The sequence below is a fragment of the Pholis gunnellus genome, assembly GCF_910591455.1.
Source record: "Pholis gunnellus genome assembly, chromosome: 5".
Taxonomy (NCBI): Eukaryota; Metazoa; Chordata; class Actinopteri; order Perciformes; family Pholidae; genus Pholis; species Pholis gunnellus.
Genome location: NC_136531.1, coordinates 15,816,771 through 15,843,103, shown reverse-complemented (window position 1 = coordinate 15,843,103; position 26,333 = coordinate 15,816,771). Strand labels below are relative to the sequence as shown.

Genomic DNA, 26,333 nt, shown 5'->3' with positions numbered 1-26,333 from the left:
CTTCAGAGGAACATGAGAGTGGCAGAACAGGAGAGTTATGGAGAGACCGAGTGAAAAACAGAAACAAAGAGAGGCTTTTACCAGGGGAGGAAAGATCTCTTAAGGACAGGAGCGAGTGAGAGAAACGACGTGAGGAAAGAAGGGAGGCTGAGTGAAAGAGACGCACGTACTCCCTACGGCGGTATCTCTCACTCGCCGTCGATTTGTGTTCCTCGTCGTTCTGTCTTCATATCCCAAATCATCACTCGCAGATCTAATTATCATAAACGTGAATGCGTCTGTATTCAGCCGGGATAAATTACCTGATGAAAAAACAGCAGCATATAAATGTCACCGTAAGTGTGAAGACGCATTGTGCTGGTTATATCTTGCATATTTATTGCCTTTCGGATTATAACTTTTCAGAGGATTCTAAACTGGGCTGTGTGTGTGTGTGTGTGTGTGTGTGTGTGTGTGTGTGTGTGTGTGTGTGTGTGTGTGTGTGTGTGTGTGTGTGTGTGTGTGTGTGTGTGTGTGTGTGTGTGTGTGTGTGTGTGTGTGTGTGTGTGTGTGTGTGTGTGTGTGTACGCTCGCGCAGCAGCTGTTGAGCATTATATACGTCACTATTACATAGATAGCTATTGCGTAATGCCCCTATCGCACCGAGCGCGGGATCAAAATAATCCCTTTTGCCTACTTGAACACACGGACGTGTAGGCATGTGCGTGTACTCGCACACAGGCACACACACGCCCCATGTGCAGAGACGCTCGCCCATACCCATACACAGTGTAGGCCCAGCGGATAAAAGGCGAGTAAAGCGACTGATAGCCGTGTCTTTGTTGTGTCTTGATAATGTCAGGCATTTGACCTTAGCCTTGACGAGTGTGCAGTATTCTAGGGAGCCTAGATTACATTATGTGGGCTGCAGCCACTTTGTCTGCCAGCTTTAGGCCGCTCGCCCTCCCTCTCTCTCTCCTCTCCTTCTATCTCCCCTTCCCTTTCTCTCGCTCTTCTGGCCAATGCATACAGTACACCTGCACCTTTTACTTTTCATCTCTGCCATGTCGGCCTTAGAAGCGGGCACACCCATTGCACACGCGTACACTTGTGCACATCCGGCCATCAGTGTGTCTCTCTCACTCGCTCACTCTTGGCCTAAATTGGAGTTTTAATTAAGTTGTAATTGCAGCTTCGTTGCCCGGCTCAGACAGTCGCTAGTCCAGGCTAGTTCAAGCTTTTACAACTCTTCATTATTTTCAGTCCTTTCATTTTCCTGTCAAGTTTTTCCTCTCTCTCATCTTACTTTCACAGTTGTTTTTCTTACGGAGACAGTTCTCTTACGCAAAGAGGACATTCTTCATTCTTGGAAGGCCATCTTACGTTCTTTCATTCAAATGATTTAGAGCCTGGAATCAGCTTGGACACACACATGCTCTCACAGGCTAACCCAGAATACTGTGGTTTCTTTTCAGGCCTGAGGTGCTTTTATGTTCAAAGGCTACATTTTTGAACAGAATCCTTTGTTTTGCAATCTGTAAACTTCATCTAACAAGATATAAAAAAAAGACGTTGACTGGTATTGATACAGTTATTGTTGAGTAGTCAACCCCACTAAGGTTGCAGCAATGATAAACTATATAATTACATTATTTATTTATTCATTTCATATATTTTTACAGTTTGTTGACATGAGCTCCATCGGTAGTATTTGTTGCTCTGACAGGAATCTAGTATGTTGTTAGAACATTTGACTTGCTTACCATGAAGTTATGACAACATAGATACTGAAATCATTCATGTGTCCCTGGGTGTAGATTGTTGCCACGTTTCAGTTCTCTGTGTACCGTTAAAATGTAAACAACTTATGACAGAAAATAACACCGGCTACTCGGAGCTGCTGAGGTGACTCCCCGCTGTATAAATGGCAAATAAAGTGTGATAGACGAGGCGCAACACTATCAGTATGTTTTTGTTTTTTTCCAGTAGGCTCAGAATGTTCCATCAACATAATTATCTATCTATATATATCTATATATATATAGATAATTATGTTGATGGAAATAGGTAATCAAAATCTAAACGATTTGAAAATCTTCTCTATATACGTGCCATGCTATATTGCTATATAGGCCTATTAATAGATGTCATTCAAAACTGAGCTAGGGTTCAATCAGAACGTATTAATTATGATCATGAAACCGTCTCTTTTCTTCATTTGGATCATGTTGGTTGACACATGCGTGGCCCAATGTCTCGGTTACTTAGAAACACGGGAATCCTTTCAGGAACATTGCGCAACAGTTTCAGTGACTCCGTTTATTACGCAAATTAGAGAGTTTCACCTCAAGAGTGACCCATTGTGCTGTGATTCAGCAGGAAATACTCGCAATTAGAATGAAACCGCCCTGAAATATCCTCCCAGCAAAACCAGTTCTGGAGCGAGACGCTGAAACCTCATCAGGAGGCTCATTGTAAACGAGAGCGCTGCTGTAATGATATGCAGGAAGGAATGAAGAAAATCCCCACGAGAGAAAATCTGAACTAAAATAAAGAATCCGTAATCTCTGGCTATTGGGATGCTTGAGAAGCAGACGCTAACCATTCAAACTAAAAGCATTCAAAGTTCATTTTCTTCTGAACCAGAGTGGAAAAGTTGACTTTGTAGAATTACTTTGTTTAGGTCCACACTGCCCGTTTGTAAACAAAGCAGCTCATGAACAGAAGTCGCATGGACTCACAAGAAACCTGTCCCGTGATTGTGAAGAGGCTTTTGATGGAAGTCAACACATTTGTTTGCATGGCAGTAAAAAGAGATCCACATTTACCAGGTATTAATTACATTGTTCCCACCTGTCCAGATTGAATCATCTAACTCCAAAGTTCAAATACACTGCTCCAAACATCTTGTACAGACGCCCTGAAATATCAATTATGAGTGCGAGGGGCTTTCCCAGCTCCAGCACTCAGCTGATAGGGAACCCCCCCCCCCCCCCAAAAAAGATCTCTCAGTGAGATTCTTTCCTGAGAGAGCTTTTTGAGCTTCACATTCAAAACACAGCATCTGCACCGTGGAAGGGGGAAGCAATACAAATCCATCATATCTCTGCACTGTTTGCTCACCAAAGCGATAACTTGGGTTTTGTGGTCGTATAAGTGGTGAGTTTGAACGAGTAGCCCTGTGCTGCCGAGCGGAGGGGGCGGCTGAGTCATAAACAGTGCAGCTGGGAGGACTGTTGTGAAGATTTGATTTACTGTTGGAGGTTGTCCTGTGGCTGTCACCACTCACAAATGTTCATCCCATGCATCCCCCCTCCCCTCCCCCTCCTCTACTCGTGTGTGTGTGTGTGTGTGTGTGTGTGTGTGTGTGTGTGTGTGTGTGTGTGTGTGTGTGTGTGTGTGTGTGTGTGTGTGTGTGTGTGTGTGTGTGTGTGTGTGTGTGTGTGTGTGTGTGTGTGTGTGTGTGTGTCCTTACTGTCAACCAGTGATGGAAAACGTCCTGGGTCTTCTTCCTCATTTTGTGCCAGAGGAAATATGACTCAAATGGACGCCATTAGTGTTAATAGGCTGAGGCCAGCTGCACAGAACACACACAGAAAACACAGACGTGCAGTGTGTGTTTGTTTTTAGCATGTCGTAGCATAAGTAACCGCACTAATTAAGGGACAGCTTGCTTTTCTTTTTCTCTCTCTCGCCCTTATAGTATATCTGCATTTTAAAGTATGTTTGTCAATGGGATTAGCCTTTTCTTTTTTAGCTAAAGTAAGATGAAGCCTTCAAGATCTCCAGCTCTCATCTATTAGCTAGCTTGTGATCGCTATCTAACAATAGGATATGTTGTTATAACTATTAGAGGCCTGAATGGTTAAAACTGTAGAGTACAAAAAAAATGCAAAGGTAAGAGTGAGTCTGAAAAATACAGATTATTTATGTTAAATAATGAGTTTTTTTTCAGCTTGTTTGGATTTGTGTGTTTTTCTAGTGAAATGACGCTCCTCCATCTGTCTCCTCTCTTCTCCTCAGACAGGGACTACACCAGTTTATGTGAGAAGCAGCCCATTGGTCGGCTGTTATTCCGTCAGTACTGTGACACCAGGCCAGAGCTGAAGCGCTGCATCGAGTTTATGGATACCGTGGTAAGACTTTCACCATTACTCATTACTAGTAGCTATCCTCTCTGCACACATCCTCTTTCACTCTCTCTCTCATGGTCTTTGGACTCTCTGCGATTTTCTCCCCCGAATCCGGCCCGACTCCGGCCTGCAGAGCAGCGAACAAGGAGAGGAAAGTGGGAGCTCGGCCCTTTTGCCTGCTCTTGGCAGTAGCTCGGGGTGGGCGTAGCGGGGTGATTAGCGACTTAGACAGGCTGTCACAGAGCAGCCCCCCCCCCTCTTCCTCCATGCACTCCCCCATGAGGTCAAGCCCACGTCAGAGGCAGGTCCCCTGGGTGAGCAGGCAAACACAGGCCCCAGCTTGTGTCTCTGCCCCTGGAGGTATGCGAGAAAGAAAAACAGGGGGAGAACCGTGCTTATTTAATAAGAACCCGCATTAGTCTTTTTCAAGACAGGTACGTGACACAAACTCACGGCGACTGAAAGAAAGTCAAGAAATGAAACGAGCAAGTTTGTTAGTGCTCAACGTGCCACTAGTCTCACCGAGGGCGTCGTATGCCTCGGCTGCGATGCACAGTCGCGTTGCTCGGACCCATTGCTCTCCACCGAGTTGTTTTCAAACAAAACACACGACCTGAAGCGGTAAAACTGCGGACCATCTCCCTGCCTACATATTTTTCCAAAAATGCAGTCTGTGACGCTGCGATGGGGGGGGGGGGGGGGGTAGGTGACGGATGTAACGGGCGAAGCGTGAGAATGAACATGGTTGCCAGTTTGCTGCCTTGACTCAGATGAGACGTTTTGTCACCAGTACCATCTCTCTATTTGTCTGCAGTCATTTCTGTTTTGATGTCTTCCTCTCTCCTCCTCCTCATTAACCCCTCTACCTTTCTGTCTCTCTCTCTCTCTCTCTCTCTCTCTCTCTCTCTCTTCCTCCCCGTCTCAACCGTCCTCTGTGCCTTCTGCTGGCCGTCTCTCTCTCTCTCTCTGACCTTATTTGGAGAGATATTAAAGATGGCTTCCTGTGTCATTGTGGTTGCTCACACGTCTGTTCTTCTTCGGCAGGCCATGTACCAGCTAGCTCCTGACGAGAAGAGGAGGGACTGTGGACTGAATGTTTTAGACACATACTTTAATAATGGGGTAAGCCGCACGCACACTCACTTAATAACAGAGCTGGCCGATATGGACATAACATCATATTTGCAAATGTGCAAATTAAATCCTGCAGTTCTCATTGAACTGCAGGATTTTATTTAGTACATTAACACTGTGATTTGAAAACAATGTTAGTTTGTTTTCAATATCCGTGTGATTTATTGCTTTCTTTAATTATGTCATTCATAAATATATCCGATATATATATATATATATAATGATGACGAAATATTTGCCAACGATGAGTCTTGTATGATATGCGGTGGACTGAATCCAAGGTGTATGAAGACAAAGGTGTGTCCCGTTAGCATTGGCACCTCTATCTGCAGCAGTATGCGGTAGTGTTTACCCCTCTATTTTGGTTCATTACCATTATTGGTCGACACTCTTAACGGGACTTCAATTCTCAAAAAAACCCCAACTAGAAATAGAATAAGGAAACCGGGCTGTCGTGTAGTTGGAGGAAATGGGTTGAGTAGATATAAATGTGCTACATACCCATATCACACATTCTTGTGGTTTTGTCTTGTGTTCACATCACAACCAAAGCACAACCTTTTTTTTTGTCTTCAGTATTTGTTTACCACATTCTCACCACCATGTATGAACCGGACCAAACCGGCGAGGTGTGTCCACAGCCTTGATATCATGCCTCAACCAGTCTGACTGTACATGTTGACAAACAGGAGTTTTTTCTTAGCCTTGATGCTCTGCAGCGTATCTTATCTTATCTTATATCACTTTGTTTGTGTCCCCCGCTGTCTGTCTGCCTGCCTCACCCCCATGTCTCTCTCTCTCCCTCCTTGTCTCCCTCAAGTCGGCAGCCCATCTGCCAGACGTACCCCAGGATGTGGTCGCTGGGTGTCGGGAGAGGCTGGAGCAGAGTCCATGTAAGGAGCTCTTCAACGACTGCACCAAGTAAGTCTCTCTCTGGCACATAGATGTTGTGTTTTGATTGAGTCTGGCCATAAAAGTGCAGCAGCACCAATAGAGGCCTGTTCCTTCAGAAAGCATATGTATGTGTGCGTTTTGTAATGTGTGCGTGGACTAGTTCACCCCGTCACTAGTGATGATGACGCAGCTGGCACCTGGTGTGCAGTAGTACACACATATATATACACACACACACACACACACACACGCACACAGACTTGCAAACACACAGTGGAGGCGAATGAAAAAGAGCAGTGGGCAAAGAGCGCATCCGGATGGCTGGCATGAAAACAACAGCTACCTCAGTGTTCCACGTAAACACACACACACACACACACACACACTCACACACAAACACAAACACAGATTTACAAACACACACAAACACTCTTGCAGGTGCTTCTGCTTCCTGCTCTGAGAGCCAGGAGAAGCAAACAGACCGTGGATTAGTTCCTGGTTTGTACTTCTGATTGCACAGACTGACACACATTCACACACCTCCACGTAACTCTGTATTAGCCCAAATATTTCACTCCGTCACAGTTAGTTTCTGTCGCCCAGGGGATTAGCCAAATGATATATTGTAAAATCATGATAAGTATTAACATTTGACTTGGTAACGATACATTTAATAATTAGTATGATATACGCTGGTGCACTATATTTTATATATCGTATTTTCCTTTCTTACCGCTGATGTGTTTGTATTAATTAAGGAGCAGTTAAAGATTGTTGATGTCTGAAGTGCACTGTTTGCAGGTTTCTGCTTAGATATCATTGGTGGTTGTTCTCTGTGTAATTTAAGGTGAATTGGTAAGTCCGAACCAGAAAACATAAAAAGAGCTTTTCATAAAGTGTACCACAAAATGTGGCTGCTTTGTGTAAACTGGCAGAAAGTTACACGCGTCTCAGGTCTTCAGCCTTACGACAGATTTTATGTTATAGAATTTATTTTGTCAGGGACCATGAACAAAAACATCCATAAATACATTGATACATAAAATATACAACTCCCCCCTCTTCCATCAAATCAGTTGGCTAAAAGAAAACAGACGCATGTTTGCTCAGTCCTGGCAAGAGCAGACGACACAGCTTTTAGCGCCACATAAAAAATGCTGTGACCGGCCCCCCGATCCACTTGAGCTTCCCCGGGGGAATACTGGAATCTGCTCTCAGGGAGGCTGGAGAAATAGGAATCATTGTTGGGAAACTCGGTTATGTTCTCAGCCCGCTCTCCTGCTCTGGCACGACACATTTAGAGAGCTGCTGGAGTTCTAAATGCGCCGAGGTTCAGAAGCTGCTCATGCCGGTTCGTGAAGATCAGATCAACTGTTTGCCTATTTGTCTTGTGATTATGTTCTACATCCACTTATCTAGACCGATCGTGTTTGCGTCGCAGTTTGGAGGGTGACAAAATGAGCGCGGCGGGAGGTTTGTGATCGTGACAAAGAAAGTAGAGGGACTTTTACTGCATACGGCGGCGGCTTGTGTGTGTGACCAGAGGATTTGTTTTGAGGATGAACACAACACACCTGTCTTTGGCGTCTCAGGTCATGGCCTGTTGGCCCCGTTTTCCTTCCCGTCTGCATGCATCTCTTATTTTAACACCTCTGGTAGTCAAAAGGGCTCCGGGGAGGGCAGAGAAACGGTGTGAGAAAGAGGGAAGCGACAGCAGGAGGGGCCACGTTTAGAAAGACCCTCGGGGAGTCATGGAAGGAGAGCAAAGAGACATTGGGGGGGGGGGGAAGAAATGGAAAGAAAGCGTGAAGGAGAGCGGGGCGAGTGTACAAGCGTGGAACAACACAGGCACATGTTTGTGTTACTGAAAGCCGTCGCAGCCGCAGATCAGATGTTTTTGAATGGGATTCCTGTTCAAGTTCGGTCATCACTCCTTCCACTATCATCATTATTTGGAATAATAATGTGGAATTCTGTATTTATTTTCACTTACTCCGAGATGTAATTCTGTACCGCGGCTTATTCCCCTTTTTTCCTCAGAGGGGGATAGCGTGTAGGAAAGCATGGTTGCCGCACGTGGAAATGTGACTTTTGGGCGGAGCTAGCAGAAGCGTATTAGCTCACTCATGGATTTTCTTCTGCTGCAGTGGAACATATGGTTATGTCACACCAGCGGTAGAGTGTGGCCCTTCGGTACACGCGCATCTTGGTGTTTGTGTGTATCGCCGCTCTTGACAAAGGTCTTTGTGCTGGTTTTTGCTCCTTTCTTTTCCTCTCCCGCTCCCTTTCGAGTAACAAAAGCCATATTGTAGCGGTGTTTATTTCTACTCCCAGTGGTGTCTGTCTGAGGCCCGACTCCAAGCCAGGCACCGCTAGGCTCCTGTCTCTCCGGAGCCCCCTTCCTTTTTAAGTTCCCCCGGAACCGCTTCTGTCTTCTAAGACTGAGTGAAGCTAGTGTGTTGAAAAAGACGTTCTTGTGTCTGTTGAGGTTACAGAGCAGACCAGCACTTTGCAAGGGGATTTCAATACGTTTTGAATTGAGCTTTGATGTCCATGCTTTCAGTAGAAACCCTTGTGAGCTCAGGAACAGCAGAGGAGAGATAACATCCCATAGACACCGTACTTCCCCTGCGGAAGGATCAACGGCTCGTCTGGCTAGATGGAATCTCGTGCACAAAGCCACTGGGTCCCATGATGACATAATTCAGTTTTCTTTCAGACAGCGGAGGGTGCTCCCCTTGTGGAAACTCTCTACTCTCCAGCCTTTTGCCAAGAACAGCCACCCCAGCGCTGCTGGTAACCACAGGCAGCTCTCCTCATCCTCCTTCGCGATGAAGTCATTTAAAAACATGGTCAAGGAAAAAAATCGTCTAATATGAGCATCCCTTCAACATCTGGGTGGCAGGGGAGGGAATATCTGATTTTTTTAGCTCCCTGGTCCGCAGGAGAGAACGTGCTGCTGGTGGAACTGTTCTTTCACTTTTGAAGGCTTTTAAATGTTAGGCAAAAGTGGAATTATGATTTCAGTTGTTTGGGATCATGATCCTTTGTCTCAGTCTCTCTGCTGCTACGTAAAGCAGATACATGGACTTCTTAAATCTGGCTTTTTTTTTTAAAGCTCAAGTCGTGATGCTACTGGTAATGATTTGGATGACAGATGGAACTCTACATGGAAAGCTTGTAGTGCCGACTTGTGTTTCTTTACACGATGATGATGTTTCACCACGTTGAAATATTTGTACTTTTTGCATTTGGGCAGTTGTGCTGTACTTAGGGATGAGCAGTATATCTTATATTTTGGATATTTGAATGTGTCATGAGTGTTGTCGTCTTAAAGGCTGCGTTACAGTAAAGTGATGTCATTTTACTTGCCAGACTGTTCTATTATTTGCCGTAACCACTTAGTCCATTATAGCCAGCTTACTGATTCGTCTTTATCAAATATGTAAATATTTTGTGAAAGCACCATTGACCAACCCTAAAATATTGCGTTTCTTTAGATATAATAATATAATAATAATAATTATGCTTTTGGCATGAAATGTGCCAAAATTAGCACTGGGGTAAAAGCGTTGGGAGCGTCTTGTACACAATCATTTAAATAACAGAAACAATATTAGTATCAAACATCAAATGACCAAAATGCTTGTCTTGATTTAAAGTAAAGCAGAAGCATCAAAGTTGATGATCCGGGATGAAAACCTGCTGACTCGCATCTGTTGATCGAAAGAGAGACGCGCAATCAAACCTTAAAGAATGAGAATGCAGTAATCTTAAATGTGTTATCTGCAGACAACACAGACAGCAAGGACAATACATTTGATGTATGAAATTTGTCGCTGCAGTAACCACAACATTAATGCAGATCCCGATTATTTTTTCCCCATAATCCTTGAAGTAGAATTGTAGTTCTCGTCTGTTTGGTACAACCGCGTCAAAGAGGACACGGTGTTTAAGTCAAACAACATCTGCAGTGAAAAAGGACACTAGCACGAGAGGCTGGCAGGGTCATGTCAAAGAGTCATGTTCTACAACTCTCAGCGGGCTGACGGCTGACGTATGGTCAGGAGACATTCATGACCCCTTCTTTCCTCAAAGACCTTTTGTGTCCGTTACATTCATCCTTCGACCTACGCCAGGGCTTTTACGCAATTCAGTTTTGTTGTGTGTGTGTGTGTGTGTGTGTGTGTGTGTGTGTGTGTGTGGGGGGGGGTGATTACGTCTGAATATATGACCCAATCTCATCGATTAAGACAGACTCACTGCCACATTCACGTGTGAGGAAAAGTGAGATTAGATGTTCCGCTCAACCTCCTGCTCAGTGGAAACCAGTTTCCCCCCCAAAATCCCCCGTTTCCTGGTAGAGTTGAGCGGAATGTCTCTGTTCAAAGGCATTTTTAATTTTTCACGGTGGTTACCGCCACTGAGCTTTTTTCACTCTTTCCACTGAGAACTGTTTTGAACCGTTACACACCCAGGCAATGCCTGAGCACACACACACACACACACACACACACACACACACACACACACACACACACACACACACACACACACACACACACGATTTAGTTGGTAGTCGGATAAAGAGGATGTGTGTGTTCCTAGTCATTGTAAAGGTTATTCATTTGTGGAACGCAGGCCAGATGTCTGTTCTTCTGTCTGGAAGATTTTGCAATAATTTGTACATGTTTGCTTGTTTTTGACATGTACATCTTTATTACTGTGGTATTACATGATCACCAACCCTCCCTCTCCCTCCCTCCCTACAGAATAGTTCGTGATTATCTGAGTGGAGCTCCATTTTCCTCCTACCACGAGTCCATGCACTTCTCTCGCTTCCTGCAGTGGAAATGGTTGGAGAGGTGGGTAGTCACTGCAGATTACACGCTTTACACGCTCGGTGAAGCAGGCGTGCAAACCATTCCTTTTCTCCCAATAAAAATGGCACCCGTGATCTTCTGCACATTCGATATTCTCTGTTCGGGGTTGCATCCTTCACTCCACTTCTTTGTTTGCTAAGGGCAGCAAATTGTCTCCTTTAAACTTCCAGCACATAGTCAAGATTGTTTTTTTTTGGGAGGGATCATAATCTCTAGAGGGAATAAATAATTGATGATGCTTTGTGTAATAGCTGGATAACTGTAGCCCGGTGGAAACGGCAGTCATCAGGCTGGATTAATAATATATTGGCGCATTGCTCTGTCTGCGTATTGCTCACATGGTCAGATCAGTTATTGTCTGTCTTCTTTTTGTTGCTCTCTTTATCATTTCTCTCTTTTTCTCTTCTTTCCGTCAATGCAGGCAACCAGTAACCAAAAATACCTTCAGACATTACAGAGTACTAGGAAAAGGTGGATTTGGCGAGGTGAGTGTCGCTGTAATGAAGAAGTGAAGTTGGAATAAGATACTATACTTGTGTGATGGATACTGAGCCACCTTACAAGTTCCCTTACACAGCAAGTTTGGGAATGAGACGTTAATGATTTAAGTTGCTACAAGTCACCGTTAACAGTGAGTTCATATTTGTTATGTGCATGTGTATGTGATCATGTTTCCTCGCTGCTTGTTTTCCAGGTTTGTGCCTGCCAAGTACGTGCCACCGGTAAGATGTACGCCTGTAAAAAGCTGGAAAAGAAACGAGTGAAGAAAAGAAAAGGTGAAGCAATGGCACTAAACGAAAAACGCATTTTAGAAAAAGTTAACAGTAGTTTTGTAGTAAGTACTACCTTTTTCTTATTCAACCTTTACACAGAATTGTACCTGTTTTGTCTGTCTGTTTTGAGTGTGTCTGTTTGTGTGTGTGTGTGTGTGTGTGTGTGTGTGTGTGAGCATTGTTTGTTGTGGCTCCAGGATCCTGCAGATTAAATTGGAACGGTATGTTTGCAAAGGCTGTCGATCAGCTGTTTAAGACAGTTGCTGTGACTTGAGTTCTGTTTGTTTAATGAGAGGTTGTGGGTCGCAGTGGAAAGAAACATGAGGGGATAAAAGCACAAAAGGGGGAAAAAAAGGAACTGACATGATATTATTGACCAGTTGCAGATGACTGCATACAGTTAGCAATGACGGGCGCAACGGCTGACAAGTTCAGCTAACCAGCTCAAATGAATAGCAGAAACCAAATGCTAATTCATTTTGGTTAGAAACCTGCTATTTTGCCTGTGCAAACATACCAGATTTGACTTTGATTTGGAGCGCCCTGTGAGCGTTTAATCATCTGTGAATGTGTTTTGCATTTTGATTGAAATCTGTTTTGCTGCCCTATGAATTCTTTTATTTGGTCTTCAAGCTGTGGTGTTTAAGACTCAGATGTACACATTGATAGTTGTATACGTGTGTGTGTGTGTGTGTACTTCTTCACAGGTGCATGTCATAGATTGTGACACACATGCCTCTACACCTGTACCTTCTACTTCATACATCTTTTAATGAAAACTAAAACCAAGGTGCATGATTGGAATAAGGACTTTATCAATCCTATTTGCAGTGACCCTCAAAACTAGACTAGCTCGTCACAACTTGAGCTCATTTGAGGCCAAATCAATTATTGGACAAAACACATCTGTAATCAACTGTAGTGTTCGGTAACCTGAGCATTACATTTTAAGGAACTGTCAGATTTCCAAGATACTTCTGAAGAAGCACCAATCTGTAGAACAATATGAAAACAATTTCCCAAAAAGCAGGTCCCACCATTGGGAAATAATATTAAAACTGCTCTTCCTGGTCACACTGTATGGTGCTTTTGATGCACAAAAAGTTCAATATCTTTAAAAGACACCGTCCCGTTTATGAGTTCATTGTGTCGTCTCCAACTGCATTGAGTTATGTGGAGCTTTGCGTCACAGTTTAGGTTACATAACGGAGCAACAGCGTGTTGATGAAAGCATGACGGTGTCCTGCTCGTGTACCCGCCAAAAATCAATAAATAAGCCATTCCCACTGTACCAGCGTGCCTCGAGCTCTTAATGGTGGCGTAGCTCCTGGCTGATTTTCCTACGGAGGATTTTTATAAATTGAGCCATAGTCATGAGTAAGCCGGCGCTGTAATGCCAAGCCTGAGCGCTTTTTGAGGGAGTCGCCTCGCTTTTCATTTCTTCCGTGCTGAAGAGCAGAAACGTACAGCTAACAGTCCACCAACGTGTAAGATGATATATTATAGGAAAGGTTCAAGACCGTAAAAGGAGATGGCAGTAATGTCTAAGGGTCATGTGACATGAATAAATGTTAAAGTTATGTTCATTTCATTTCTATGGTGGCAGTGCCTTTCCTACACCCAAGATAGGGAAGATTGACTTTATTAACTGATACTTTCTTCAATAAAATACGAGTAAGAAGAGTAGAACAAATTCCAAAATATGAACCACCGTCACTCTCTTTCCCTCTCGCTGTGTGCATGTGCTGCAGTAGATGTATTCCCGGTGTGTCTGCTTTGTTTTTTTCCTCTGCTATCAACACAAATTATAAGAATTTCAATGCCTGAATTTCCATCTCGCTTGACATCAGGAGTCGAGCGCAGCTGGAAAATTAGTAATGTGTGCTTCTCTTTCCATTCTGTCCAACTGTACACACACAAACTTCCCAGGTGCTCCAGCAGGAAAAGAGAACTTAGCTCTGGCTCAGTGTCTTTTTTTTTTTTCAAATGATTGTTCCAAAGACAAGAAAATGACAGAAAGTCCTCTTTTTTTTATGGTCTGTGGGGGCTGTGTGCAACGGGTACTTTGTATATGTGTACATACCGTCGAACATGGTGTTCTACTATTTACTGCGCAGACCAGAGGTATTGAGCTGTCGTACAGTCGGCTGTAAGGCAGCAGAGTCTCAGAACTTCATGTTCTCAATTTGAAGCTCATGGTTGCGTTTGAGTTGTACTACGTTTTTGGATTAGTCCGTTTCTGATGCAGCGTGAGCTGTGTTGCACGTCCTTGTTTTGAGTGAGTCACGGCAGAAGCATGTGTATGGGCATGCATATGTGCGCGCGCGCGCGCGCACACACACACACACACACACACACACACACACACACACACACACACACACACACACACACACACACACACACACACACACACACACACACACACACACACACACACACACACACACACACACACACACACACACACACACACACACACACACACACACACACACACACACACACACACACACACACAAAAACACGCTGGAGTGGGCTTGTTACAGAACCTCAGACTTGCAGCTCTTGTCACCTGGGATTGGCGTGCGTGTGTGTGTGTTTGTGTGCGTTTGTTCTCTATGCTGCAGGCAGAACTGATGACTCTTCATGTGCCTCTCTACCTACGAGAGCAGCTCTGTTGCCTAGCAACACTGACCAAACAGCAGTAGCAAGGAGGAAGAGTCAAGTGCTCTCTCAAACCCTTCATTTTTCTCTCTCTTGCGCTCTTCCTCTTTACCTTTTTTTTTTTTTTTATCAGTGCATCATACTATTAGTCAGTTTACTGTATGTTTAAACCAATAACCCATCCACGTATTCAGTGTGTGGGTGTGTATGTATGTTTATATATATGTATATATACATATATAGTATCCTCTAGATAATAAGTCAGCCTTCTCATTTAATGTTCTCTTAATACACACTTCCTAGCATATAGTTTTATTTTTAAAGGTATGAGATGAGGCAGGACAATATGTTGATATTATAATGTGATACGTGACTAGATATCGTCGTAGATTTATATACCGTAATGTGCCATGAGTTTTGTCTCTTCCTGGTTTTAAAGGCTGCATTACAGTAAAGTCATTTTCTGTTCTGATCTCCACCTCATAGAAGTCATGCATTTGTGAATACTTTGAGCTTCTTTCATCATTGGGAAGCTTTGTGGATTCCTAGTTTTCTATTGTTTTATATGTTTTAAATACTCCAGTGTGAAAGACTGGTCAATAGATCGGTCCGTTTATAATGCATAAATATGTAAAAAATGGGAATTTGACTGTTTGCTTTGGCTTGTAGTTCATGCTTGTGTGTTTGTTTAGGTATCGTATGCGTGGGGGTGTGTGTGTGTGTGTGTGTGTGTGTGTGTGTGTGTGTGTGTGTGTGTGTGTTGTTCTTTTGGCCCATGAGAATTTTACCCATCCCCTCTTTTGGTGCGTCTCTGACTACGTAGTCCAGAGCAGATGGGATTCCTCCCGATGGCAGCAACATCCTGCTTGTACTCGGCAGCACATACACACACACACACACTGTACCCTGCGTGTCACTGACCCACGGGGGGAGAGAAGGGGAGGCTGGTGGGAATGAAGGGAGAGAAGAGAGATAGATGGTGGGATTAGAGGGAAAGCACACGAGGCAATGGAGTAAGAAGTGGAGAGGAAGCTTCTGTTTTTGTATGTTGCACATCTGTGATATATCTCTTTGTTTCTCTTTGTATACATTCCTGACATGGATGATTAGTTGGGGCATTGAATAAACCAAATGTAACAGTCGTGTTCCTCTAGCCACCCTGTCTCTTACCACTGCTCTTCCTTCTTCTTCCTCCTCCTCCTCCTCCTCCTCCCCCCTTTCTCTCTTCTACACCGACTCCTTGACTGGCCCTTCACCTCCCTCGTTGCCACTTCCCCAAAATGTTCCTCCCTCTCCAGGTTAATCTAGCATATGCCTATGAGACCAAGGATGCGCTGTGCCTGGTGTTGACCATAATGAATGGCGGTGACTTAAAGTTTCACATCTACAACATGGGCAACTCCGGCTTCGACGAGCAGAGGGCCATCTTCTATGCTGCTGAGATCTGCTGTGGCCTTGAGGACCTGCACCGTGAGAGGATAGTCTACAGGTTAGACCACATGGGGCGGGGGGGGGGGGGGCAGAAACTGTTTTGGGGCAGGTGCAGATGGGTATTCACTTCAAGAAGATTAGACTAAGAGATTACTTTTTTGACTTCTGTTTAGAAGATTATAACATATTGTAGGCGGGCCATGTCTCTTTGAGCGTAAAGGTTTAAGGACATTTTTCCGGGGTATTTTGAGGATCTCCGTCTCTGAGGACCTTTTTGAGGTTTACAGTCCCAGAACAACATTATGTAAGCTTGTTGTTGTACGGGAGAATGCCCTGGCCTTTAAAGGACCACTCCACCGACTTTTTACACAGGAAGTTCAGTTCACTCGTCATGAGAAGCACTACTCAACCAGTAAAACGGTTGCATGATGTCTTTTATCTCTGAGAGGAGCTTTCTAAAGTTTGAGAAAATAACCCAGCTGGTGTCAAAGTGATGTCATCAGGGTTATCTCGAATTAATTGACAAACCTCGTCAACGCAAGAGGTCTAAAACGAACCCTAAACCGACTGCATGTCTGGCAGAAGGAAAGTCCCGGATGATGAAGTGTCACTGGATTAGTGTGGTACCGACTTCACTGAGGTGCCACCTGTCCCACTCAAAGGAGCCTCAGAGTAATGCTAACGTGAACACGGGTGTTCTTGCTGGATGCATGCACTCACACAGACATGGCCCGTGTAGTCAACACTCTGCATGTGTTGTATTGGACTTCACAGTTGGCATTGTGGTTGAGCTTGGCATTGTTGTTGTTGTTGTTTTACACTTTACACAAGTTAGATAAGACAATGGTTTGGCTAAAAAAATAGGGTTAAAAGTTTTGAGATGAGATTCATAAAATACACTGATTTAAGGAGCCTAAAATGAATCTGTTGTAACACTGTTGAAAACAGGAATGTAGCTCAGTGTAACGCATGGTAACAAATACAGCAAAAACACATATGTGTGCAGATAAGCCATCTATTAATCCACATGAACGATTGTAAAAGCACACAGGCAATAAAAGATACGTCAACAACGTGACAAGTTAATAAAGGATTTTATTGGCACATCTTCATATGTAATAAATCAACGGAATGACTCTTTAACATGTTTTTTTTTTTTTTTTTCTGCAGGGATTTGAAACCTGAAAACATCCTTCTGGATGATCGTGGTACGTTCCGTTTTTTGTTCCTCTTTTTATGTAACAAGCTCACACACAAGCAGCGTGTTACTAGTCTGCGTTATAATGTGCAAGTACAGCAGCAGAATGTCTCTCACAGGCTGAAAAGTCATCTCTTCAAGTTCTTCAGTTCATGCTCTTCCTCCGAGTCACACTCCCATATCATCTATTCTCCGCAACACGGTCTTATCTTGAAATAGAGGAATCTCTTTCATGTATCTCTTACGCTCTTACTTTTCTCACTTTAATCATAAAAGATAATTTTAGTATAACATGAGTATTGTCAGAACTCTATTGCTTTAACCTTTGCTCTCTTGTTATCTAGAAAAAGAAATGCATTCCTCAATAGAGTACATTTTTATTAAAGTATGTACATTCAACATGATCGTAGTTATTAATCTGTGGTTCATTTTCAGGACACATCCGAATTTCAGACCTGGGCCTTGCTGTTCAAATCCCTGAAGGAGAGACGATACGAGGGAGAGTGGGCACTGTTGGATACATGGGTAAGAATCTGGGTAACTGTGATACCCTCTTCTACCTCCTCAAGCCTTCATCCTTCTTTAAGAAAACCACTGCAATAGACTTCATCAACTGTCTCTGGTCCACTCCATTCACATTGTAAACCCCTCTGTCAGGTTTCCTGTTTGCCTTTTGAACTGACCTCTCCTCTCTCACTCCTCATCCCTGCCTCCTCATCCCTGCCTCCTCATCCCTGCCTCCTCTCAGCTCCCGAGGTGATCCAGAATGAGAGCTACACCGTCAGCCCGGACTGGTGGGGGCTGGGCTGCCTGATCTTTGAGATGATACAGGGCCAGTCGCCCTTCCGAAAGCGCAAGGAGCGTGTCAAGCGGGAGGAGGTGGACAGAAGAGTGCGCGAGGACCAGGAGGAGTACTCTGATAAGTTCGTGGAGGAGGCGAAGGACATCTGCAGACAGGTGAGAGAGAGAGAGGAGACAGCTGGCTGTGTGGAGGAGGAGGAGGAGGAAGGAGGACAAAGGGAGGAGAGCACATTAACACATTTCTTTGAGACTACTGGCAAATGAGGACATGGATGGACGTAGCTGAGGCGAGAGAGGAACTTAGTGATGGATTTCAGTTCCGTATAGTTTACGAAACTACAAGTTCTTGCCTTGATAAATTACTCGAACATGTTTATATTACTGCAATAACTAGCCTTTATTAATATAATAAGTAGGCGTGGCCTCAATAGCGGAGCGCCTTTTATCTTCTGCCACTCACTCAGTAGACACGGTGGCAAATGAAAAGCAGAAGTTGCACACTGAAATTAGAAACAAAGCTGTTTGACTGGCAGTGTGTCATTGCTTCCTTGAACTCTTATTTTAATTTGTTATTTCAGTAGCTTCTGGTTTTATCTAAATTTATTTTTATATCATTGAAGGACTCTTATGTTGTAATTATATTTCAAGATTAGATAATAACAAAATTATTTTTGCCAAGATCCACACATCCATTTTTTTGTGTATCCTCTTGTCAGGGTTGTGGGGAGTTTTTCCCAACATACTAAGCATTTTTTGTATCGTTCTCTCTTTATGAATCAGAAGTGTTCACGCTGAAAAATCTAATTGTTTGTTTTGTTTAAAAAATACACCTTGTTTCTGAACAAATTCAGTTCAAACCTGTTGTTGGTTGCTCTTGAGACAGTGGAACAAGCTGTAAGCACACAACGCTGACAAATGATCACCTTTTTAAAGTTTGACAACAGTTGCATATTTACACATCCAGCTGATAAAGAGCAACAGTATTTGTCTTTCTGGTGACCTGACGGATGCAAGGTCGCCACCAAATCCTTAGACATAGCTAGCTCTTTAGCTGCTAAATGCTCTTCCATGTTCACCAGGTAGTCACAAACTCTGTGATTGAATCCAAACTGTACATTTCACCCAGTAAAAACATGGATTACTGTAACTTTAAGGAGATCAGTTGTTTATTACAATGTAGCTGCAATCTTCCCATCTGTCTTCCACAAGCTGACCGTTCTGCTAGAGGGAGCCACTGAGCTGCTTTGCCTCTGGGCAGGAGAGGAGGGGAGGGGACGTGGATTTGTGTGACGCGGTGGAACATTATGACCCGAGGTTCAGCAGATTCATAATCTCCCCAAGGAGAAGTGGAGGGGGGGAGAACGGTTTCAGCAAGAAATGGGAGCAAGATAATAAGGAAGGGGAGAGAAAACGGGGGGGGAGGGCGGCTATTACCACAGCTCAAAATAGACAAGTGATCCAAGTTGTCAAGAGCAGAGAGTGAGAGTGAGAGTCTGCTTTGAACCCTGGTGGAAGTTGGCCAAGAGTTAAAGACAAGAGAAGCAATTGGGAACTAGAAAGACAGAGAGGCGTGGGAGGGGGGGAGGGGGGAAGTGAGAAGTCTATTGGCCTCTTGATTGTGAAAGCCACCAGCTTTTGGGTGACAACAGGGCCAGTGAGAGTGTCCACTGGTAGCCAAACCACTAAACAGCACTCATCCACTTGATAAGCCTGCTGCTCTGTAGGTGGTGCGCTGGTGATATTATCCAGAGGCTCTCATAGAGGCTCTCTAAATCTATCCACGGTGGTGCTGCATTAACCCCTGAGTGCATGGATTTGTATCGGCCTTTATTGGCTTACATTGGGTCAGATACATAAAGGCAAGAGGATTACATGCACACTACAACCACGTGTGTGTGTTCTATACATCACACTAAAGGTTAGGTTATGAATGAAGAATCAGAGGTTTGTTTCGTATTTGTTTTGTGAGGTAGTTGAAATACATAAAGCTATAATTTATCTATTTGGGCTAACACGCACATCTTCAGAGAGTTCTAATGTTTGAACCTCTCGTGCTTCTTCTTCCTCCTGCTGCGTGTCAGCTCCTGGCTAAGGACCCCAAGGAGCGACTGGGTTGCCAGGGTCGAGGGGCCATAGAGGTCAAGCAGCACCCCATCTTCAGAAACATCAACTTCAAACGGCTGGAGGCCAACATGCTGGACCCTCCCTTCAGCCCTGATGTGAGAACAGCGCACACACACACACGCACACACGCACACACACACACACACACACACACACACACACACACACACACACACACACACACACACACACACACACACACACACACACGCACACACACACTGTGCATACAGGCTTGATTCACAGCTTGTAGTCTAAAACCTCAGCAAGCAGCGACTTGGCATACAGGAAATACCATTGTCACAAGTAAACAAACACTTACAGTAGAAGCTAGTTATCATGCTGGCTAATGGGGGCGGTGAGAATCAGGCTTGTGATTTCAGTGTCGTTGTTTGAAATCCCCACAAAAGTGATTTAAAGCAGAGTTTCCCTGTTTGGTGGTAATCATCGCTAATACTAATACCTCCAGCTGTGGTACCCTCCCTAGATAAATGTAGCTTAACCAAAGGCACTGTTAGCTTTTTCTAAGCTGTTCGTAGAGAGAGTCATTACATGGTCAGTGTCATAAATAGCCTGAGTGAGGGAGAGGGACTGGCCTGAGAGGTTAAATCAATAGCTGAATGTAGATAGTGCTATCTGCGTTTCTATTCTGGGTGATTCAGGTCAGTAGGGCCCCGCTGAGGAAAACAGAGCAGCAAACAGTCGTTATGCGTGTGAGGACTTCCATGTTATTAAAATAACCATCTGAATTATTTCAGGGTTAGTATCCCCCATCCCCCTTTCATCTAAAATAAATCCAGGTTTCACAGTTGTCTGTTCCCTCTCTCTCTCTCTCTCTCTCTCTCTCTCTCTCTCTCTCTCTCTCTCTCTCTCTCTCTCTCTCTCTCTCTCTCTCTCTCTCTCTCTCTCTCTCTCTCTCTCTCTCTCTCAGCCTCGGGCCGTGTACTGTAAAGACGTCCTGGACATCGAGCAGTTCTCCACAGTCAAAGGCGTGAACCTTGACCCCACAGACGACGACTTCTACCACAAGTTCGTCACGGGCAGCGTCTCCATCCCGTGGCAGAACGAGGTACTGCAGACAGATGATGTCATCGTTCAGTACCACATACTGTACAGACACATAGAAACACCTGTATTAAAGAACACTCCCTTCCTTTTAAAAGGACACTTATTATGCTCATGTACAGGTTCATACTTGTATATTGGGTTTCTACTAGAACTTGTGTACATGCTTCAATGTAAACAATAAAAGTAAACAACGTTTACTTCCTCAGCTGATATCGTTCACATACACTGGGACCCATTTGTATTGTTTACGTTTAAAACAGTGAAACAGTCTATACTTTGTGTAGTTGTGACATCGCACGGCTCGTTTTAAGGCATTCTTTCGCAGTATTTATATAGCAATTAGACCTGCTTTATACATTTTTTTTTAACTTTTTTAAACCACTTTTCATAATGTGGGACCTTTAAGAGTGACGTAGAAGGCTACATTCCTGTAAATGCTTTTAAATGCGAATGTGCCATTGCTTGTGAATGAGTCAAGTTTTTGAATATGTATGAGACACAGTGTGGAGGTGTTGATTTACATCCTAAATGCTCAATCCAGATGGACACTTAAACGGCTACCTGTAGAGAGGGGTTGTGTTATGAATACACGGCACCCTCCCGTACGCTGACGCACAGGCCTTTTGTAGAACCGAGCTCCCCAGGAAGTCATCCCGATAGATAACTCGCCCTCTCGTTCTTTGTAGATGATCGAGATGGAGTGCTTTAAGGAAATCAACGTCTACGAGACTGACGGGACGCTGTGCTCGGATCTGGACGTGAATCGGCCTAACCCTCCACCAAAGAGAGGCTTCTTCTACCGCCTGTTCAGAAGAGAGGCAAGTGCTAGTGCTCCGGCAACTGTCCGGGGGGGTGGGGGCTAAGGTACTTCTTCTCTTCCTTCTTTGCTTCCTTCCAGGCCTTGTCCAAACTCGACATGAGAAAACGTTGCCCCTGAACCTCGAATCCGATTCATCGCTAGTTTAAGTTGGTTAGAATAAGGCCTCTCTTTCTGCTTTTCTTATTCTTTTCTCTATATGTTGCTGTGCCACGTTGTCTCTAGCGTGATGAGTCTTGTCTTGAGAGCAACTGGTTTGTGGTTGTGGGAAGACTTAATATCAAGTGACACATATCATCAGATGTGTGACAGTATATATAATAATATATATAATAACCTCTTTTATAGGCAACAGCAGCTACCTGGCTATTTGGTTATTTCCACCAACTTTCACCTGTCCTTTATTACAGAGACCTTTTTTTGTTCTGTACTTGAATTCCCTTGAATTCAAGGGTGTGGCTGCCACCAGGGACAATAGGATGACATGCCCCCCTCCCTTTTTATTTGCTACCTAGCCTACACCCTTGCATCAGTTGCATTTGTTATTTTATCCTCTAACTTGCTCGTGTGTGTGTGTGTGTGTGTGTGTGTGTGTGTGTGTGTGTGTGTGTGTGACACCAGCTTGGTCCACTACAGGAATACTTCTTGTGATGTGGTGAAGATGAGGTCGTCGTTTAGGGAGAATGTGACCTCATCCTGCACATGAGAGATGACGTAGTGATGAAAGTTGATAACGTTGGTGATATATCCTCACTTCTGGTTCTTCCCAGGTCTGTTTTAAGAGCGGTTACAGTGACGACGAGATCGAGGAGCCCTCGCGACTTTAAACCACTCCCTCCACCTGCCTCCTCCTCCTCCTCCCCCTTCCTCCTCCCATCCCTATCCGCTGAACTTCGCCACAAACTCCAACCGAGCGCAAATCTTAGGAACTCAGTGAATGTTGACCTGTATTTATGAGCTGTATTAAAAGTGTATTATAATTAAAGAAAAAAGTATGAGTTTAAAGATTTTGTACATTTGTACTTGAATTTATGTCTAGATGTATATTTTCACTAAAGGTTGTATTGTACAAAAAGCCATAAAAGTACCACTTGAATGCATACATTACGTTTTGATTTCCTTTTTTTTCTTTTGGAATGAGTATGGATAATGTGTATCGGGGAGTTTTTTTCTTTTTTGTAAGAAGCACAGTACCAGTAGTTTCCTTTTCTTTTCTCAATGTAGCATAAGGCCTTTTTTTTTTTAACATGTGCTGTATGTTTGTCATTGATTTGGTCAACATGACATGTTGTTGGCACAGCAGATCCACCCGGTTCCCAAACTAACCCTTAGCCTCTGCACCCCTCAAGGCTCGGGTAGATCTGAATGACGTGGGGGGGGGGGATAAATCCAGTCTCGCGTTGCTGTGTTGATGCCGTGCTCCACCTGCCCCCTTTTGATTAGAATTGGTTTCAAAGTGATATTCCACATCCTTCCCTCAGCCCAGTTAGGTTGCACTGGACTGTGTAGTAAACCGTCTTCTAGGTTCCTGTACTAAATACATTTTTAGCAGAGATGGCATGGATTTATTTCTGACAATATGGAGTCAGCAAGTGTTAGTATGTTTTAAAGTAAATATCCCGGAGCCTTTTTTCGGTAAAAGGTCTGATAATTATCATTCATGTTCTCTAAAAAATCTCTCATGGGCTCCTAAAAGGCTCAGATCTTTAAATTTCAGATGTCAGACTGTGTTTCCTTCTGGAGAACAGCTGTTTAGTGAAAGTCTGTTACATTTATTCACTCAGGCAAAACATGTCTTTTGGTTATCTTCATTCCTCATCCTTTTTACCGCTTCTTATATTGTACTACCTGGCTTTTCTTTGTTTTATTTTTCCTGACGTGTCCGGTTATTGTTATAAACCTGTTTCATGTGCCGAGCGGAAATCCTTTCCCTTAAAGTATCTTAGTAATTTGCCACCCATATTTTCAGTGTACCAGAAAACCAGGTGGAGTTGGAACACATGACAGATGATGATGATGATGGCACTGTATAAGATATCTAATCTGCAGCTGACGAGGGCTTCATCTTGATAACATGTTGCTGTTGCATCAAAGTAACTTCCATTGATTAGGCTGTCAGCAGCCATTAGCCTCTGTCAAGATGCAGCCTGTAGATCATAGATAGCACGATGCCTGACGGACACATATCCTGCTAGTAGACCTGCAGTTAGACCCCGTGGCTTTGGCTGTGTTTGTACTAGACGAAAACACCATTTCTTAATCGTAATATTCCATTTTTAAAACCTGTATACGTTCTGCCGTTGGAATGGCTCGGGACGGTTGTTTGTATGCGTGTAGACCGGGAGGAACGGGGGAATAGTGTTTATTAGCATCCTGCAGGCAGAGTCTGTGTACGGGAACATTTGTCCACTTGCAGAACCACAGTAGCTCCGCACTTTTGTTTCTTCATAGACAAAGTGTTTACTTCCAAGTTAACCAGTCGTGAACAAATGCGCTTTCTGTACATTTCTCAGCATGTTCTAATTGTTTTTCTCATTTGCATTTCGGAGGCATTTGAAGCCGTTTTGCTTTTGAATTTAGCTTTTGAAGCAGTTGCTGTTTACTCCCCATCACCTGTTTTAATGCTGTGAATACCCAATCTGGACATGTTCACTTTGTGTGTGTGTGTGTGTGTGTGTGTATTTTTCCTTGTAAGCAACTGCAGCTTCTGTTCAATCTAATGCATTGAAGTACAACAATACAATAGTTAGAAATCATGTAGTCTTGAATGTCACTCATTTGAATATTAAACCATTCAAGACATTACATTTAAAATGGTACACATATAATTCATCCTGATATCTAATTTGGAGAGTTGGCTTGTTCTGAAAAAAAATGTTGTCACCTGTCGCACATTCCATTGTCAAAAATCAGGAATCGAATGCGTGCATCTGTTGCTGGCTCGTCATCACTTGAGTTTCTGAGTGTCTTTGTTCTTTTTTTTTTTTTTTTTTTTTGCTCTCAGGCACATTTTGAAGCTGATTTCTCTTGCCTATGTAGATTTTAGCCTTTTAGCTCTTTAGCCTCAAAAACCTTGTAAATGATGTATTTCTAACATGTAACTAACACACATTCACTCTCACAGGGAAACTAAACTGTGTTTGCCACCCATGCCTCTGTCATTGTTTGAACTTTGCTCTTATACCATCCATATAGCAGTAAAGAAAGTCTGTTTAGTTTCATTGCACTATGTTGTGTTTTGACAATGACTATAGGAAGTGTCTTTAACCTTTTTTTGCCAATGATACCAAAAGCAACATCAAGTAAATCAAACTTGTCTCGTTGTCTGAAAAATTTTACTGAAGAAAGACTGACAGCCTTTTATTATATGTGCCAATTACCAAGTTACGTTCTGACATCCCGCCTTTCTTTCCAGCCTCTTTTCTATCATTCCGTCCATTCTGAGAGAAATTCCTTCACATAAAGGAACTTTACACAGCTCAACAGTTTTGAATGTCCGCACTAAGTGCATTGTAATGCCTGTTTTAAAAAAAAAAAAAAAAAAATACATATGTTTTATTACTCAAGCATGTATTGGTTTGTAATACTTCAGGTTCCTTGTATATGTAAATGATGACCTTCTAGTGCCAACATATCTCACTGGTATCTGAGGACAACTTTATAAATGGCAAGGTGACCAGCTGAGTTGGCCCCCGTTTAAATGCACAACATGCATTCCTTCCCTTCTGCCTTCCTCCAAGGCGATGGTGGTGAGTCTTTCCCTAAAAGCTGGGATGGCGCTCACCTGCAACATTTTAGAAGGGAGAGGTCCTCAGTTCCTTGATGTCACTTGAGTCTAGTTTTGGGATAACCACCGATAGAATGCCTGGAGGCTCTCCAGGGTTTCACACTCTTCTGTCCAGATATGTCGGATAAGTGATCAAGGACGGGAGGAATGACAAATGCATTATTGGTATTCAAACGGGGCCGGGGACTTCTTGATTTTTCTTCTTTTTTTTTGTATCTGTACAGTCATGTCGTTCAACCACTGCAGTCATTGTTAATTCTTGTACAAGTTGTATCACTGGTTGTTGTACCATATCTGACATTTGTAATTATGAAATAATACACTGCCATTTGTATAAAAATGCTTGTGTCTTGACTTATTTGTGTCGTAAATTGATTTGTTTGTTGTCAATTAATGTGCACAGAAAAAAGTGTCATGCTGCTGAGACTTATGCAATGTCCGAGCCGCAATATACTGTATAGCTGCATTAGTTACAGGGCATATGCTGCCTGCAGGTAAGCTTTTACTACTTCCTTGACCCAGTACATAAAGTTAAAGGTATAAATGTATTTCTAATGGGTGGTTGTGTTTTCCCCATTAATTATTTTCCTACTGAGTCAAGGGTGCGTAGGACTATAATAAGCTTCGGTATAACGTGAAGGTGA

The 26,333-nt window shown here is 43.4% G+C and overlaps 1 protein-coding gene across 1 annotated transcript in view; it reads left to right on the top strand.

Annotated features, from left to right (window-relative positions):
• The window catches only part of grk4 (G protein-coupled receptor kinase 4), a 38,290-nt gene extending 12,268 nt beyond the window's left edge, over nucleotides 1–26,022 (top strand). The window contains exons 3-16 of the mRNA XM_079159607.1: nucleotides 4,003–4,115; nucleotides 5,157–5,234; nucleotides 6,067–6,167; nucleotides 10,913–11,005; nucleotides 11,445–11,508; nucleotides 11,718–11,858; nucleotides 15,762–15,952; nucleotides 17,065–17,102; nucleotides 17,528–17,617; nucleotides 17,841–18,049; nucleotides 19,975–20,112; nucleotides 20,949–21,086; nucleotides 21,772–21,903; nucleotides 22,673–26,022. Of these exons, the coding sequence (XP_079015733.1) occupies nucleotides 4,003–4,115; nucleotides 5,157–5,234; nucleotides 6,067–6,167; nucleotides 10,913–11,005; nucleotides 11,445–11,508; nucleotides 11,718–11,858; nucleotides 15,762–15,952; nucleotides 17,065–17,102; nucleotides 17,528–17,617; nucleotides 17,841–18,049; nucleotides 19,975–20,112; nucleotides 20,949–21,086; nucleotides 21,772–21,903; nucleotides 22,673–22,729 (1,583 nt within the window). The 3' untranslated portion in view covers nucleotides 22,730–26,022. The remainder of the gene's footprint in view (nucleotides 1–4,002; nucleotides 4,116–5,156; nucleotides 5,235–6,066; nucleotides 6,168–10,912; nucleotides 11,006–11,444; nucleotides 11,509–11,717; nucleotides 11,859–15,761; nucleotides 15,953–17,064; nucleotides 17,103–17,527; nucleotides 17,618–17,840; nucleotides 18,050–19,974; nucleotides 20,113–20,948; nucleotides 21,087–21,771; nucleotides 21,904–22,672) is intronic.
• The last annotated feature ends 311 nt before the right edge of the window (nucleotides 26,023–26,333 follow it).